Here is an 18621-nt window from a genome sequence, read left to right as displayed (position 1 = left end):
GCGTCCCTCGCCCTGCTGGCCACGCTTCTGTTGATGCAGCCCAGGATACAGTTGGCTTTCCGGGCTGCGAGCGCACATTGCTGGCTCATGTCCAGCTTTTCATCCACCAGTACCCCCAAGTCCTTCTCTGCAGGGCTGCTCTCAATCCCTTCATCCCCCAGCCTGTGTTGATACTGGGGGTTGCCCCGACCCAGGCACAGAACCTTACACTTCGTATTGTTGAACCTCATGAGGTTCACATGGGTCCACTTCTCGAGCTTGTCCAGGTCCCTCTGGATGGCATCCCATCCCTCAGGCATATCAACTGCACCACTCAGGTTGGTGTTATCTGCAAATTTGCTGAGGGTGCACTTAATCACTTGTACAGCCTTGCTATGAGATTCAATTGGTATATTCCTTCCAAAAACAGTTGATGCAGTTTTGTTGATTTTAGAAATAGTGATTCTACAAATTATAGACTGTGGATAAATTTGTCTTCAGTTGCATGTTTTAGTTTCTGCAAGTATCAGTTAATGTAAGTAGAAGAAAATTTGGTTCAACATCAATGGTATCAAATGTAGTATTTCAGAATGCAGCTTTTTAATGTTCTCTGGTAATACACTCCTTGCTAAGGTCTTTTTCTGAGTTTCTGTTATAATGTGGCCAAATTCTCATTTGTGAAAAAGTCTGTAATTCGGTCCCCACAAGTTACTGTCTGCTACATTGTTAATTTTTTATATACATAATTACTTGGCAAAATGGAACATTGTATGACTGAATGTATTTTAGGTTTTTGAGAAGTTGTCATGCTCCCTGGGTCTTCTGAGATTATCCTACTCAGAGTAGACATTTCCATATCGCTTCAAAATTATTTGAAGAAAACTAGCAGTGAAATTATACTAAGATTTTTACTGTGGCTTGTGAAAATTGAAGTTGCTGATGCCTCTTGTAGTCTCCTTTACTGGTAAAGGCGTTCCTGATCATGTTTTCTGTGATATTTAGTCTTTATTTTAGGAATTTGATCTACTTTTTATGACTCTCTAGATATAATATAATTTACACTCTGTTTTGAAATTCTTGCATTCATTTATCGTTGCCTTGTATGCACTTTTTCTTTGATAATTCTAGCAGAGTTATATTTTTAAGTTTTCTTATTGCTCATTCAGAATGCCAATTTTATCTTCCCTTTTTGGTTTTATTTTGTGTTTGAACCCAAATGTGTCTCTCTTATTCCATGCTCATTTTTTGGGATTCTTCATGTGCACAAAGCAAGCCTCAAAGAGCCTCTCTTTTTTTCTGGACTATGTCAGTCCTTATTCTAATACAAATTCATTTTGCTTTTGTTTGTACTTTTTTTTGGTATCTAGACTCATGTAAAGGAACCATACTAGTTTACTTGCTTACAGTTTTGGTTCAGTTCTTTAAATTTGCTCCCACAGATTGCATTAGAGTAGTTCCTATGGTGACACTTCATCTACTGCACTGCATTTTATCATGACCAGTTCTACATTGTCAACAAGCGTTTTTAATAATGACTTCATGTCCACTCAGTTTTTTGGGTTCAATTTTATTTTGCTTAACCATTCTCCTTGTTAAATAGTATCACAAAACACAATTACAGTCATTACAATGTCCCCCACTCTAAATATTCCAGAATGTAATTTTAAAATTTTGAGAATTATCTTCTTATTTTAGTATCTGGCAAAACACAATCTAAATTAAATTGATCTGTAGGATTGTGCAAGGCCTTGAGACATCTGAAATAGCCATGTGAAGTAGACATGTTAACCTTGCTTCAAGAAAATAGTCTAGAAAAATGATGGAGATGTCATGTCAAATAAAGGATGACAGAAAAAGCTGCAAGCTAAAATTTAAGCATTTCAGAGGCTTATGGCATAATGATGCATACTCAGAGCTTTTGAAAAGCCTTTCTCCACAGAGAGGTTTGCTCTCAGGAAAAAAAAAATTATAAAAAATTTAGAGATCTATTCCCCATACCATTCTTTGGAAACTTCAGCTTGCTTGATTGCTGAATGAATGGTCCATGTGTCAGATTAACTCTTGAAATGTAGGAATACCTCTGTGATGTTTAACGAATGGTAGTGAGGCTTCTTCTTTGTTTTAAACATTGATAGTTAAGGAGAAATAGTTACTCCCTTTTTCTAGTATAAATGAAAATTAGAATTATGTTGAACTCTTACAGTAGTCTTTGTTTTGGTTTCAGCTTTGGCCGTATTTGACTTTCCTTCATCTTTCCTTACAGCATGAGTTTACTCTTGCATAGAAGCTTACCTCTGCACCAGTGGGTTTTTTTTCAGCTTCAAAAATTGTACATTTCATACAAGTTGATCATGCTGTGAATGTTACTTGTTACAGTAGTTAAGCACTCCAGTGCATGACTTTGGCATAAATCTTACAACAGCTTGCTATTTAGAAGCTTCATTTGAATGTACTAGAGATTAGGTTACGGACCTGAGAGAGACCATTTAGAAGGTGAAAAAGTACAAAGGAAATGTTTAGATATTTCTCTTGTTTATGAATGAGCTGTTGCTTTTAACATTGTATATTTCTTTGAAAATTAAACAAGTGTTTGTATTTTTAATGCAGACAGCAAATTGCCTATGAATATGCATAATTTCAATGAAAAACAGATGTTTATTCATGCTGTTCCTCAATTTGAAGAGGAAAAATACAAAATGCAGCTTTACTAAAAGACAATTTCGAAAAAAGTATGTAATAGGATGATATTTTTACATTTAGAACATTTCTCTGTCCTCTTTTTGCTGCTTATAACTTGATTCCGGAAGCTGAACTTGTATTATTTAGTAGAGTGGTTTACGTCTTTGTTACCAAGTAAATAGAATTCAGTTCTGCAAAGCATATTTCGAAAGCCGATAACATCTTTTACAATCAATTATTTATGGCTTTTTCTTTTGCATAAATGCTTTTAAAATGAATAATTTGTTTTGTCTTAAACAGAAATTGTAGTTGCTGAAAGTGTTGTTGTCATTAAGAAACTGCTGCAAACCCAGCCAGCACACCATGGTGAAATTATTAAGCATATGGCCAAACTCTTGGATAACATTACAGTGAGTATTTGTGCACAGTGTCTTATTTTCCTTGCTGACTGATAAAAATCACACCGTCTCCTTTGAATTTGGGCCATAAATGGAAATAGATATATTAGAGAAATACAACATAATTTTTTATTTTTGACATAAAATATCATTTTTCATGATCTTAAGGAAGAGGAAATAGAAGCTATCAGATGGCATCAATTTGTGCCTTAGATCTGGGAAGCTATTTTGAAAGAGACCCCTGGACATGTTGAGTATGGCTAGTACCATTAGACCAAGATGAACAGCAGGTTTAGAATGTGGAGTGGGTAAATTGAAATGAAAATAAGGGCAAAGCAGCACTTAACTCGAGGATTTTCAGCCTGTTGTCTTACTGATCTGGGTGGAGTTTAAAAAATTTTATTCTAAGTGTTTTTCCCTATTCCCAAATCACCTGACCTTTCCATGGTACCAGACACACTGGTGTGAGTGTGTTGCAATGTTTCTTGAAGTCGCATTTTTATCTTCTGGGTATGTAAGATTCTGTGTCATTTAACAGTAAAATTTGCATTATTGCTTGTTATCTATCCTTAGATTAAATTGACATTTAGGTATGTCGATATTTACTTCCCAAATTCTCCTCACAGTCCCAGTTAATTGATAAAACATTCAGTGGTCTATCCTAAATTATAGTGTAGGGCTGAAGACCATTAGCTACCTATTGCAACATACCCCAAAGGTGACAGATTTTGATCTGTCAATAATTATTTTTCTGTAGATGCTATAAATAGGACTGTTCAGTTTCATATGATTACACATGTATTGATGATGGAGCAGTAAATAGTTTCTAAATCAGTGACTCTTCTATTTTCCATAGTTGAATTTGGCAAAGTTTGGAATATTAAAAGAAAAAGCAAATGTGGTCTTCTCAGTTCATGCTTACTGAACAGATTAAACAAATAAAACCAGCTGCTAAGAGCTGGTGATCAAACTTTATAACTGATGTAAAGAAAATACAATTCTACTGGATTGCTTATATCCAGAATCAGAAGAGGCTATAAGATATTGCTGCTAATTACATATCAAATAAGTATTACCTATGTTATAATAATCCCCTGTTTTTTCAGAAAATTTGTGCAATATTTTGATTGATAATTACAATCTCATGAATTGTGTATAATCTTATTATACCCATCTTCTGGCACTTCACCAAATGAGTTTGTCATCTTATTTCCACATACTGTACAGGGGAAAATAGTTGTTTTCTAAATATTCTGTTAACACTTAAAAGGGTTTTGTAGCTATTTTATACAATTAATACTTCTGAGTAAGTATTTCAAGTTTTAAATACAAGGAATTTTTTTTGAAAAGAAAATCCTTTTTTAAGTTGAATAAGGGGAAAAAAAAGACATGCAGGACTTGAACTACTTTGACGTACTCATGTTCTCCAATAATGAGGTTGTACAGAATATCAGAAAATGGTAAGTAGTACGAGAACAGGTTGTGGAACAGAGCAATCATAGGAATAAACTAAAAATCAAAATCTGAATCATGATTCTTAATCAAGAAGGAAGCAGTGATAGTGATGCTGCAGGCTCTCCAGGATGATTGTTGTACATTTTGTTCTACATTTTTCCCTGTAATTTTTTAATAATAACTTCCAGAAATTTATCTTCCTCAGTATGTTTAGGACTTTGGATTAAAGAATAAATTTGGAAGAAGTTCATATTTATAACTTGAATGCCATATCATTATCCTGAAATAACTTGCACCTATTATGTTTGAAAATGGATGTATTCCTTCACAGAATCACAGAATGGTTTGGGTTGGAAGGGACCTTTAAAGGTCATCTAGTCCAACCCCCCAACCCCTTCAGATGCTTCTGAAAAGGATAAGCATATTTTTACACATTTAGGAAGGTGGTATTGGGATTATATAATTACTGAGGAACTGAGTTTCAAATTTCAACATTTAATAAAGCATTACTGGAATTCCTGACATCTGCATGTGTATTTTAAACATTGATCTTACTATGGCAAGAGTGGTTGTGAGTTGATGTAACACAGTTGCCTTGTTTTTTGTCTGCTGTAAGATGCAGAGACACGAAGCAAGGATTCCTGACCCTTACTACATTGACATACAATATATATACATACACACACACTTCTGTACACACATATTTTACACAGATTTTTTTTTCCTGACCTCTTCTGTTGGGGAAAGTATTTCTGGGCTCACTTTTAAATTGGGATTGAAACTTAAGGGATTATTCTATGCAAGAGCATACCCTGTCTTTAAAGGACTCTTGCATTTGGACATAGGAGAAGCAGCCAAATGATACGGTCTTGAATGAACTTGAAAGTAACTGGATGGTAGGGAGTGTGGGCAAAGAAATTCATTGGGGGTTTTTTTAGAGTTGTAATGAATTTAATACTATGTAAAACACAACCGAAATCATGAACAGAATTAAATACAAATAAATAGAAAAGCACTTAAGGTAAAAATAAACTTTCTGATGGTTCTGTCATGATTTAGTTTAGGTAAATGGTGAATACTTAGCCACTAAAACAAACAAAATCGATGTAAACTGGATGGAATACATTTTTGGGTTGGTGCCTGAATTTTTCATTCATGTTGTTATAAATTTCACTTGTGTTAGCCTGAGATTGTGATTGTCAATGATGAGGTGCCTAAAAATCTTTTGTAGCAATGTTTCTTTCAGGTCATTCAATCTGAAATTTCCTCATTCTTGTCTTCATCTTCACCTTGTCTTCATTCTTGTCTTCATCTTCTTCATCTACAGAAGCCATTTAGAAAGTGATAGGATGGATAGTTACCTAAATATATCTAACCAACTATAAGAAATATTAGGAAGTTCAATTAAAAACTACTGAGCTCTTGTAGACCACTGACTCTCATTTATAGTAAAGCTTAGGACTAGGTCCATTTCAGTTTGCGCTTGTTTCTTACATATCTGAAAAGAGTACTTATTTTTCTTCCTTTGCTTTTGTATGTTATAACTGGTACGTTAAACTTCTATCTCAGGTGTGCCCAGGGAACAATCTATGAGATCTATTTTGTGTCTGATATTTGTTGAGTACCTAGACCTGTGCATAGTACAGCTCAATCTAGCTGTATTCCAGCTCCTTTCCTCCACACATTTCAAAAGTTGTAACTGAGAAATGCATGTCTGATGGTGTTCTGAAGATATTAAGCACGAGAATAGTTAGATCTCTTTAAAATTCTGTTTATTGAAATCATAAAAATGTTTCCATTTGGCTGTTAATGTGTTAATAACGTCATCATGCTTTACAATTTAATGACTTAGTAAGTTGTGGGCCAGAGATCTAAGCAGTACTAGTTTGTGCTAGGTGTTCACTCTGAGGTAGGCTTAATTCGTTTTGTGTGTATAGTTTTTAGAGTGACAGGAGTTTTAAAAAATACGCATGTGGGAAAGGGCCATTTAAAGAAGGGTGATACTGGTTTCATCCAAAATCCTCTTAATAGAGTAGTCTCCTCTTCAGCAGCACGAAAAACTGGTTCTTTAGGGAGAGGGATTTAAAGATAAGAGGAACTTCATTGTGATGTACCTTCAATCTACCTTCTTAGCCACTGACGGGAAGCTTGAGTTTGCTATCCACATCATCACACAGTTAAGAATTACTAATCTAAAAATTCTAATCTCTCCTCATATTCAGTATCTCTGATCAGCCTCTCCCTCTTCTTTTTGTCTTTCGTGATACTTGTGTGAAGTGGGGTGACCAGAAGTGTGCACAGTAGTCAAGAGTATGAAAGAGAAATTTTATGCAGTGACATAATGATATTACTTGTTTTGTATTTTTTATCTCACTTTCCTGGGGTTGTCTGCCTTACTTCTGCAGAGCATTGACTTACCAATTCTACAATTCTCTGATAATATTCATGATTCCAATATTTTTCCCTAGACATAGTTTGGAGTCCATCAGTATGTGTACAATTTTTTTTTTTAAGGTCTGTTACTAATGTTTCAGTGCCAGCTGCATCACTGCTGCCCAATTTTTAAATATCACTAATAAGTCATCTTCAACTGTTTAGGTTCTGTTTTAGTTTAGACTATCTGCTCTCTAGATTGCCCTCTTCTAGGTTACTTGCAGATCTGTTGAATGGCATGTTTTCCCCTATAGGTCCCTGTGGGACATCTGATGATTGCCTTCCATTGTAACTGGGTTTATGTCTTTTCTATTAACTAGTCCTTTGTTATTCATGAGAGTGCCTTTCCACCCTGTAAAGGATGACATTTTCAAAGATGATGTTGAGGGATTTTTTCAAAAGCTTTTAGAATATTCTCTCGTCAAATATGTGTCATAGTTGTATAGTCCACTCTTTCAGAAAATCTTTCCTTCAAAACACCTATGGTCCAGAATTTGTCTAAGTGCAAATACTTGCAGATTTAATCTGAATTAAGTTTTAAAGTGGATTGGTTAGACTGCATCGATTAAACTGGATTAACGTGAGACATTTTTGTTTACATCTGAAGTATGCCTCTTTTGATTGATCTTAATTCATTTTAGCAATGAATGAATGTAAATCCACCTAGCAAAATTAGCTCTGAGTAAGAATGTCTCGATGGTGTTCTACATTTGTGTATTTCCTCATATAAACAAGCTGCAGTAGTCTCCAAATTAGTTTCTGCCTTTTTCATATTAGAAAAATAATTTATGATGGTACATTGTACCCAGTAGTTTAGATTGCTTTCTGGGTGATGGGAATCTTGTGGTTCTGGTGTGATTTTTCTCCAGACTTTCTCTTATAGTACTACTAAGGCAGGTTTTTTTCTTTTGATAGCTGGTGAATTCCGACATCCTTGGTTTTCATTACAGACTTATTCCTAGTTCCTTCTAGAATATGAGTGAGAATACGAGAGAAGTGTGAAGTGTTTTCTTAGTCTAGAGATGAGGAGGAACACTTCTTGATGGGATAAAGACAGGATAAGGAGTTGCAAATTTAGAGGAAAAATAAGATAGATGCATGTAACTTTGAAGAGCTTAATATGTGGGGAAAAACATGCCACTTATGGAAGCAATTAAGAATTACTAATTACTGGTTTGTGGTGGGATTCTTATTACTAGAGTAGGTGACTGGGAGTTTTTGACACTGCTCTGTCCATTCATCCAACAATAACAAACAAGTTCCTCTGCAGTATTCCTATGTAAATACTGCTTATTGCTATGTTTCTGATATGGCTTCACAGCAGAGGCAGGTTGCTTTCTTTAAGTTCTTCTTTCCCTCAACGTTGGGAAGGTATCACAAGGTATGGCATTAATGTGTTCACATGTATTTCAGTTCTGCAAGCTTCAGATTCTAGCCACATTCTTTTCCCTAGGATACACTTTAATAATGTATTTTTAAGCCTTTATGTAAGTAATGCCTTAATAAACAATTCTCATAATTTGATCATTTTTTTAATTTGCTCTAATATCTATGTAATGCTTTGGAATTTGAGAGGAATACGTGGCCTTTGGGACATTGTGTCCAGGGACACTGTACACTGAACTTGAAACAAGTATTCAGCTTGAATAAAACACAATTTAAACAAAACCTGTACACTATATAAGAAGTGGCAGGCATCAGTGGAAATCCTTTTTTAAAGGAATTTTATGTGTAGAGGTTCAAATAATGGAGGAGTCCTTGAAGGTCTACCATTTGAAAACAAAAAACCAACACTTGTCTTTTACTCGTATTCTTTCCTGTGTACCTTTTCTTCTTGCTGCCAGTCTGACATGTCACATCAACTTCATCCCTCTTTCCATTTCTGATTCCAAGTAAAATTTAAAAAATTGCTCGCTACGCAGATTTTCTTCTGGATGCAGAGAATTAGACCTGATTTGCAATTTGGGTATCTCCTCATTTTGTGACAAATGTGGATAACCAGAATTGGTGATTTTAACTTGTACTTTAGCCTAGTATGTTATTTAAGGTTAGAGCAGAACTACAACAGTTTTTTAATTGTGCTGCCTAGAATGATCTGTAAAATCTTTATAATGTCTTTCTCTAACTGCTCTAAGTAATCAGAATCGTGCTTTGAGGGGAGAAGGTCTGGCTGTTTTTTTAACCATTTATTTTCCTCCAGACAGGTAACAGGTTAAAATGGCAGTAGAAACTGTCTTCTGGTACTAAGGCTTAAAAAGTGCACTTAACCACTTGCTCAGGGCATATGGAATAAAACATCAGGCAAAGTAATTTACAATCCTGTTTGCCTTTGAGGATAGTGCAGAGCAGGGCTGAATAATGAAAGTATTATTTCCTGCATTTTTAAAAACCAACACTTGTCTTTTCCTCCTATTCTTTCCTGTGTACCTTTTCTTCTTGCTGCCAGTCTGACATGTCACATCAACTTCATCCCTCTTTCCATTTCTGATTCCAAGTAAAATTTAAAAAATTGCTCGCTACGCAGATTTTCTTCTGGATGCAGAGAATTAGACCTGATTTGCAATTTGGGTATCTCCTCATTTTGTGACAAATGTGGATAACCAGAATTGGTGATTTTAACTTGTACTTTAGCCTAGTATGTTATTTAAGGTTAGAGCAGAACTACAACAGTTTTTTAATTGTGCTGCCTAGAATGATCTGTAAAATCTTTATAATGTCTTTCTCTAACTGCTCTAAGTAATCAGAATCGTGCTTTGAGGGGAGAAGGTCTGGCTGTTTTTTTAACCATTTATTTTCCTCCAGACAGGTAACAGGTTAAAATGGCAGTAGAAACTGTCTTCTGGTACTAAGGCTTAAAAAGTGCACTTAACCACTTGCTCAGGGCATATGGAATAAAACATCAGGCAAAGTAATTTACAATCCTGTTTGCCTTTGAGGATAGTGCAGAGCAGGGCTGAATAATGAAAGTATTATTTCCTGCATTTTTGTCAATTCAAGGTCCCTACTTAAGCTATATTGGAAAAGGCAATGAAAGTCTAGAAGTGGCTTCATTACTTGTTTGCTGTTTTGAATGCCCCGGAAACAACGGCTGCAGGATCATGCACTTGATATTACATGGTTGAGGACTGGAAGACTTAAACAGGGAAAAAGAAGTCTGAAAATACTGTGTGATTTTGACCCCAGATGAATTCAGTGACACAGAAACATTGGGTTCATCAGTTCGACATACACTTTTCATTAAAATGGCTTCCACTCAGGAAGTGGAAAGTCTCTAATTGATATTGATTCTTGTTGCACAAAATTGTGTTTAATATATACAGTATTTACATAGTAAGCTAACCACCTGGTTAAAAGGCAGAGTCTCACGAGAAATTTCATGTGTCTTCCATTGTCACTATTTTTCAAATTAGGCTTTGTTTAGTCTATTTGCTTTACATTCTAAAACTAGTTTATTACTCTAATAATTACATTTTACAAACTGGAAAAAAGCTTTAGAGTAAAACACTGTGCTTAAATGCGCACTGTTTAAATATATTTAAATATATTTTATTGTGGTTTTAAAGTGTAGTCCTGAGTTTGAACAGGAAAAGTACAATACTGATGTTTGTCCTTCATAATTAATACTATTACTGAAATTGGTGTGCTCTGTAAGCTATTTTTGCTTTATGAGAAGACAATAATAGGAAAAGGGACGTTTCTAATAGGCTGCTGCCCAAACTGTGGTACTTGGTGATCTCTTGTAGAATTCTAATATTTTTACAAGTCTGTAATGAAATATTTTAGAAAAATAAATCTAGCATAACTGAAATCTGAAGTTGCCTATATATTCTTATTTAGAGGTATCTATCTGTACAGCAGACAACTTGAACTGCTCCAATACTGGAAAATTTAATGTACCACTCAATTACTATTCTTTAGCCCAATTTAAAATAAAAGATGTTGCCTATATATTCTTATTTAGAGGTATCTATCTGTACAGCAGACAACTTGAACTGCTCCAATACTGGAAAATTTAATGTACCACTCAATTACTATTCTTTAGCCCAATTTAAAATAATAGATTGGGAGTGAGGCCTTAATGCAGTGTAACCTTTGGAACATTAGAAATAACCTCTTTCCCTTCTGAAATTAGTGTACAGTAATGGCATCAGTCTTACTGTTTCACAGGCGAACATATTCTGACTGCATTTAAAGTTTTTATATTTAGCAGTTGTGTAGTAGCTTGTTCCCCTCGCTCACACTGAGTTCCAAGACCATTTAAATTTTTTTGTCAATTCACAAAAAAAAATTCATCTGTCTCAATCAGTATTTACGTATATTAATGTATGTTAAATCACTGTGTTATATCACTGTCAAGACATTATGTTACCTCTACCTTAAATATCTTTTCCATATTTAGAGTTTATATTTTTGTTGGCATGTGTATTTGCAACAATGTGAAGTATAGAGGCAGATATTGTCAGGTTGACTTTATTCAAAGTTGTTTCCAAACTTTTTGGAGCAGTAAAACATGTTTAATCATTAAAATTTCTTGTGAACATAATTAGTATTTCTTTAGCATGGCTTAGTGGGACATTTATTAGGGACTGTGGACCATAGTTTGGGAATTGCTGTCCTGAACCTTAGTAGTTTACTTGCATTTGTTACCTTTTATGAATGTAACTGGAAAGCAGTACTTTCAAATTTTATGTGTGTACAGGGTAGGATACTTAATAGTTGGTTCCCATTGTAATTCTGAGAAATAGATATTCATATATGAATAACTGACATATGCTGGAAAAGTAATTAAAACATATATAAAAGATGCTAAGAATTAGTGTTTTGAGAACCACAGTGCTGAATTTCTAAAGCTTGTTTCTCCTATGAATCTTAACTAAGGCAGAACTCACGCTAGCTTAAGTGTAAGCTTATTTAAAAAGATCACTGTATAGTGTAGGGAGTAATGGAAAGTGTTAGTACAAATGTTTTCTACTTTTTTAGAAAAAGCAGCAAAATTAGCTGAAATTGAAGTTACAGTTTGGAAACTTTCCTTTTTTCTAAACTACAGTCAGTCATTTGATAGGTTAGAACAGTTATGTTGAAATATTAGGGAAAAAACATCTGTTGAACAAGAGTCTGTATGGAACATGAGAGCACCACAGTCTGTAGACGCTATGAAAGATATGCTTCTGCCTAGAAGAATTTTCTCATCTCATACTTCCTTCCTCTCAAGGAAGGAAAACAATGTTTTCAGGGAGGTATGTAACACAGAATTTTTCATTTGACCACCAGGTAATACAGGCTAGCTCACCTTTGAGAAGAGTGTGTGTATATTATTTCATTTAACTCCTAACTACTTCTAGCTAAACTCTGCGTGGAGCATGAGCCTCTGTTTCCTTCTTTGCTTTTCCATTTTGCTTCCCCTCTGACTATGACAGTACTGTGCTTTTGAAGTCAGTGCCATATGTTGGGAGTTCATCTAAAAACTGCTGCTGCCAGTTACTTCAGTGAAACAGTCAAGTAGCTCCAAAACAAAAAGACCTGTGTGAAGTTTCTGGTCAGAGTGTTTTCAGTTAAGGGGTTAGATCCTATTCAGAAATTGAGAACCCTAATTTTGAACTCCTGTCTCTCCAAAATTCTGTGTTCAGCTGGCCTGGGACATTTTCAAAAATATGAATCTTACTGTCATTAAATTTTAAATAAAAGTGAAGAAAAGATAGCAGTAGTCTTAAAGACATTCTTGTGCTTTTAAAGTAGATAGTCAGGATTTGAGGAAGCCATATTGTTGGAAACCATTTCTATATGAATATAGTCACAAAAAAGCACTGTTTTGTTTCAACATGGTGTTTAGCGTAACCTGGTGGCAAGAATTCCCAACCACACCTCAAAGGCTTGGATTCTTTTCCCAACTGCCAACAGCTTGTACTGTGAACACACATCGCTTCTGTGTGCGTCTGTTTCCATTCCTGCTCTGTTTGTCTTGTCAACTTGTAATGCATGGTTTTTGGGGCAGGATTTGTGTCTTACATTTGTATGAATATTCAGTCTACCTCAGTGGCCATATTGAACAGTATTTAATTTGGGACTGTATTTCTTGCATGGCAATTGTCTTCAAACAGTATTTTGTTTAACTTGTTACTGAACACAAACATGTACAAGTATGCAAGTAGTCTTTGTGAATGTGTTAACTTAGAGTGCTCAATGTTTTCTCAGGTTCCGGTAGCCAGAGCCAGCATTCTCTGGCTCATCGGTGAGTACTGTGAACGGGTTCCAAAGATCGCACCTGATGTTTTGAGAAAGACAGCCAAGAGCTTCACTAACGAAGATGATCTTGTAAAGTTGCAGATCTTAAATTTGGGCGCAAAACTCTATTTAACAAACTCAAAGCAGGTAAGCTTAAACTCAGAACCATACGTATTTAGGGTCACGATAGGTTTTGTACAGTCTGTATAGATCAGTGGTGATTTCTTTTATATAAGTAAACAAAACTAGTCCATATTATTCTACAAAGAAAAGCTGAACATTGGTTTTCAAGAAATCTAACAGACTAAATCTAACCATGAGTCTTTGAGTATGTGCTGGATTGTAAATATGAATGTAGTGATGAGATCACTCTTTTTTGCCTCTTTCTTTCTTGGGGAAATTGTGGATTTTTTGATTCACATAAATAGGAAGGATTTGTAAATTATATTACTAATATCAGATAGGAGATTTTCCAGATGTGTTTTGCTGTTTTCTGGATCTAAGACCAGAATTTTCAAGGGAGTACTGTTAATTTCAACAAAAAGCTGCTCATTTTTTGTTCAAGATATCAAAAAGGAGATGCCAGCAAAAGGCCTCGTTATGTCTTTCCATCAGTGCTCATCTTAAAGATAGTAACTGCTTTCCCTTTTTCTGTATTTCTTACTATTTCACTTTACCTTGTGGAGAAGGTGGGTTTTGATCATATCTAGTAATAAAGATAATCTAAAAATGTCAGATAGTACAAAAAGGTGAACTTAGATCTCCAGGCAGCGGAAAACAATAGCTATGAGAGGTGCCAGCTGCCTCATTCATCTCAGTGACAGCACTGTGAACTTCGTCACTCTCTGGCTATGGAATATAGCATCTTGACACTAATTTTTCACTGTCATTCCAATTATTACTGTAAAAGGTTGCAAAAGCAAAGTTGTGTGGTGTTTTTTTTTTCCAAATGTAGAAGAACGTATATTGTCTGAGATGTATACACTTTCCTGGGCTGCTAGACCTCTTTGTTTTACAGCAGCTTGGACAGCACAGGATCTTGTACCTCTGCAACTGTGGTGTCTTCTCATTCCTTGATAGCTGTATCCAACTGCAGACTTGATCTGTCTGAGACTTTACTCTGTAGGGCATGTGGGAGATAAACTGTCTTGCCATGCATTCAGATAAGAATGAATGCTTGTCCTTTGCTTAGGCAGTCTAAAATGGGGCAGTAACAAAAGGTGACTTCTTTCTGTCAGTGCTTATCTTAATGAAAATGCTGACTGAGCTAGGGAAAGATTGGTTTGATTATCTAAACTGTCTCCTTTAATTTTTGTAATTTTACACACCTAATTTGGCCAAAAATCCATTTCCTACAAGGAGATGATGATTTCTGTGATGCTCTTTTTCCAGTTTCACATCTTAATACATTTTAAACTGTCATTATAAGTGTTGCATAAGTCTTTGTTCAAATATGGTAATTATGATAAAGCAGAAGAAGCTGTTTTCAGACATGCCTACTAAACAATGAATTTCATCAAAGGGTGTTTTCCCCTTTTAGGTTAGTGGAAAAATAAGTTGTCTTCTCAAGTGGTCAAGCTATTCATATACAAAATTCTAACAGAGTAGGTTGATGAATTGGCTTGATTCAAAGCTCCTTCCAAAACAGAATATGATGGTTTTGCCTTTAGGAGCTAGCAACACTCTTCCTATATCTACATCCTTATTCCCAGAAGTAACTCTTCTTTACTCACTCAGTATTAAATCATTTCTTTCTGCAGTGACTTCAGTTCCTAAAAAGTCCACTATTTTTCAGTCTAATTTTTCAAAATTGAAGGCAAATCTTGTACACTTGACTGCTCAGTTGTCAGTCTGTCCATCTCTCCTCATCCCCATATTTTCTCCCTCCATATCCTACCCCACCACGTAATACTTTTTTGAATCCTTTATCAGTTTCATCCAAAGTCAATGGAGTTGTGAAAATCTCAAAGATACAATGTCACTTCATTGAAAAGCAGTGGTAGGATAGCCAAGAGAGACTCAACACCAACCAAACAGACAAAAGGAGCTTTTTCCCCAGGTGAGGGAAAGGCAGGTAAAACTCATCTGTTAAGTCTTGTTTGGAGAAAAGCACAAAATTCTGGAGGAAATAAGACTTTGTTATTTTTCTCTTTCTGTGAATCTATTATTTGCTGATCATTTCCTTAGGTGTATGTACAAACACTTAATGCAGCACATTCTCAGGAATGCTTTTTAAGTTTCAGGATTTTTTATAAGAATTTCCAATATCCTTTAAATCCTGTGATCACCCCATGAATTTTCAAAGGCTGTTTATAATTTAAGGAAGAGTTTCAGGTTCAATCCTATCTGGATAAATATATAATAAGAACAGGCTTTCCTCTGGTTGTCTATGTTGTTTGGTAAACTTGCTTCCTTTTTTCATCACTTAGGGACATAAAAATCCTTATGAATGTGCTAGATAGCTGTCTAAATGGAGCTCATATAAGAGAAAGTGTTATGCAGAAAATGTCATCTAATTGCCTTAGCTGTTTCTTGCATATAGCAGGAAGAAGAAAGAGATTTTGATGGGTTTCTGTTGTGTAACACAGTAGGAGTTGCACCAGAAAAAGTCCTGAGTAGTCCTAGTGTGTAAATAGGTTTGTCAAATGTGGTTTAGCACAATAGCCTTATCCTATGTATCTAAAGAATCAAGTTACTGCAAGCTAATGATACCAAAGAGTGGATAGATAGCTGTTTCTCTCCCATTGTAGAGCCTCATCTGTTGGTGATACTTAAAATTTTTCAAGTGGGGATCTACCAAAAGGTTAATTGCTGCTAATATAGGATAGGCATTAAATTCTTAAATAAAATTATTGCCACTAGAAAATTCTAGAAATGTTGCTGAAGAATGACTTGAAGTATACTTTTCATATGAGCCAAACCAAAATGTACAAAAAGTAGTAATAGATTCTAACAGTGTGGGGATAAAAGAAATGATACAATGCCTATATAATAAGCATGTCCATATAACGGGTGATGTTGACATATGATAATGTATTATATCATATATCAGAATATTTTGTCTTACTGTCCTATGAAGCAGTCATGGTGTGCAGATTCTGTCATATTTCACCAAATTAACATGCTTGCTCAAATAATTTTCAGCTTGTTTTGTATATTCCTTTGTTGGAAAAACTGATGTGTATTCATTAGTTTATTTTTTGTTTTTAATTAAAATTAATTGTTTCTATTAGCTACCTCCATGTAGAAAAGCTTTGCTACTTGTTTGGTTGTGTTGACGTAAGACAAGGGAAAAAAAATAGTGTTTTCTTGCTGTTTTCATGAAAACTATTTGCACTATATATGATGCTTGCAAGGAGACTTCTTGCAGATACGGAGCATTCTTCCATATAAATTCTTTGTGTCTTTATCTGTATTGGACAATATGGAAAAAATACTTTAGGGGAGAGGAAAGGGAGGAGGAAAAGGGAAAGGATCATGGGGAAAATGATCCCATTAAAGAAAACACAGTCTTTCAGGATCAACTCTTTATCTAATTCCATCAATGCTCACTGAAAAAGTGCCCACCATGATAGCAAGACCCTCAACTTTTCCCATCCCTATAGCAATTCACAAGCAAAGACCACTTTGTTTTATGATCTGTTCTGCTGAGCTTTCTGCCATGACAGCAAGGAGTCTTGTTTTGTTTTACAGAGGAGAAGTGATGGCAAAGGCTGAAGGAGGTATCCCTCATTTAGTTTAATTCATGCTACCTGGAAACCCTCCCTTCCAATTCCATTTAGATTGAACAGCATAAGTCCTGCATGAGTGCAGATTACGTATGTTCTGTCTGAGGCAGTTGTTTAAAATTTTATACCCTGATACAGAAATAGCTGCCAATAAGCTGTGAAATACATATGGGAAAGTTTTACCTTTCCCAGAGCTAAGACAGTACCTTGGGGGAAGAAATATCTTTTCACAGAACGATCCTTGGGTATCAGAGAGAAAAAAGAAACAAACAGTGTTTCACTGAAAGGTTTTTTTAACTATGCTTTTACTATTATTCTAACATAATATGACTAATTTCTTCAAATCTTTGGTACCATAGGGTATTTTGTGAAATGCTTGCATACATTGCATTGTATGTGGTTAAAAATTAAAACCGTTTTTTGTTTGCTGTGTATTTCACTTAATCAGTATTCTGAAAAAGTATTTTTACATCTCTAGAAAAAAACTTTAACTTGCATCCTCAAGGTGGAAATTATTAAACTGAACTTTTCTTAGCAAATGGTGCATAACCAAATCAATTTTTTTTACATATTTTTCCACTCACATGATTGAAACTGTTATTGTTATAACAGTAGCATGATAAACAAGATATATATGCAAGATTGTTTCTTTCTATAAAGAAAATAAGTCCTCCTTGACAATACATTTTTAACCCTGTGTTATTCATTCATTCTGAGTTGAAATACTAAAAATTTACTTCCTTATGATGGTATATTATTTTTGATCTTTCTGCTGTTTGCTTGCACATAAAGAAAGTGACATGCTACTTTCAAATGTATCTAATGGATACAAGTCTGTTCAGCACTATTGTTCTGGTTACACTACATTATTTCTAAGATACTGGGAAAGTTTCCCTGATTTTTTTATATTCTTTTTTTAGTTTTTAAAATTAAACTGAATTATTAAAATTATTTAATACATGTTAATATTCTCAGACATCAAATTAGGAAGTCCTATTATGCTGTAAAAAGCTGTGATAATATAAGTTGCTCTCTTACATAAATAAATAAATGACTGATATTACTGGAGGCTTTAAGCTTCAAGAAAAAAATGGAAGAAGTCTTTTATCCTGGTTTTTAGAGGGCATCAGCAGCTTGCTTTTATGAAAAAGTAACAGCTAAATGCACTGCAAATAATTTGCAGTAATCCAGTTCAGTGATTCATGTGTCTGCTTTAATGGGTCATAATTCAGGATAAAGTAACTGAGTGCAGTCAGAGTGCAGACACTGCTTATGCCAGGGACAGTATCTCTTCATAAAACACACCTCAGCAGAAGCAGTTTGCCAGCCCCCTAATACCCTCTGATGTTTTGATGTCCTGCATATTTTTCCGATTAAGTTTTGAGTGCCATGTTTTTAGTTGTATTTCCACATTCATTATCCTCACGTAGACCCTTCAGCGGGTTTGCCATATATGATTATTTTTTTAATGATGCCTTTCTTTCCACTTCAGCAGTTTAATAATCTAGCACATGGCTGCTTCTCAGTACTCAGCATTCACCTCCCCAATACAGAAGAGGACATGTGCTTTGGCTTCAGAATTCCATTTGCAGCTTTAGAAATGCATATTCCCTGTGGAACAACATTTGTTTGACATAACCATTCATTTTTATTACCTCTTTAAATATGTTTATCCAGAGTTATCAATAATCATAAATAACTTGTATTCTGTTCTTGTCCTGTTTTTT

General features: G+C 34.9%; 1 protein-coding gene across 1 annotated transcript in view; it reads left to right on the top strand.

Annotated features, from left to right (window-relative positions):
* The window catches only part of AP3B1 (adaptor related protein complex 3 beta 1 subunit), a 169033-nt gene that overhangs the window by 80918 nt on the left and 69494 nt on the right, over nucleotides 1–18621 (top strand). Inside the window, exons 14-15 of the mRNA XM_009280300.2 lie at nucleotides 2959–3068; nucleotides 13137–13313. Of these exons, the coding sequence (XP_009278575.1) occupies nucleotides 2959–3068; nucleotides 13137–13313 (287 nt within the window). The remainder of the gene's footprint in view (nucleotides 1–2958; nucleotides 3069–13136; nucleotides 13314–18621) is intronic.

Source organism: Aptenodytes forsteri, unplaced genomic scaffold (assembly GCF_000699145.1).
Source record: "Aptenodytes forsteri isolate BGI_AS27 unplaced genomic scaffold, ASM69914v1 Scaffold387, whole genome shotgun sequence".
Lineage (NCBI taxonomy): Eukaryota > Metazoa > Chordata > Aves > Sphenisciformes > Spheniscidae > Aptenodytes > Aptenodytes forsteri.
The sequence above is the reverse complement of the archived record's forward strand: the minus strand, read 5'-3'. Positions and strand labels throughout refer to the sequence as shown.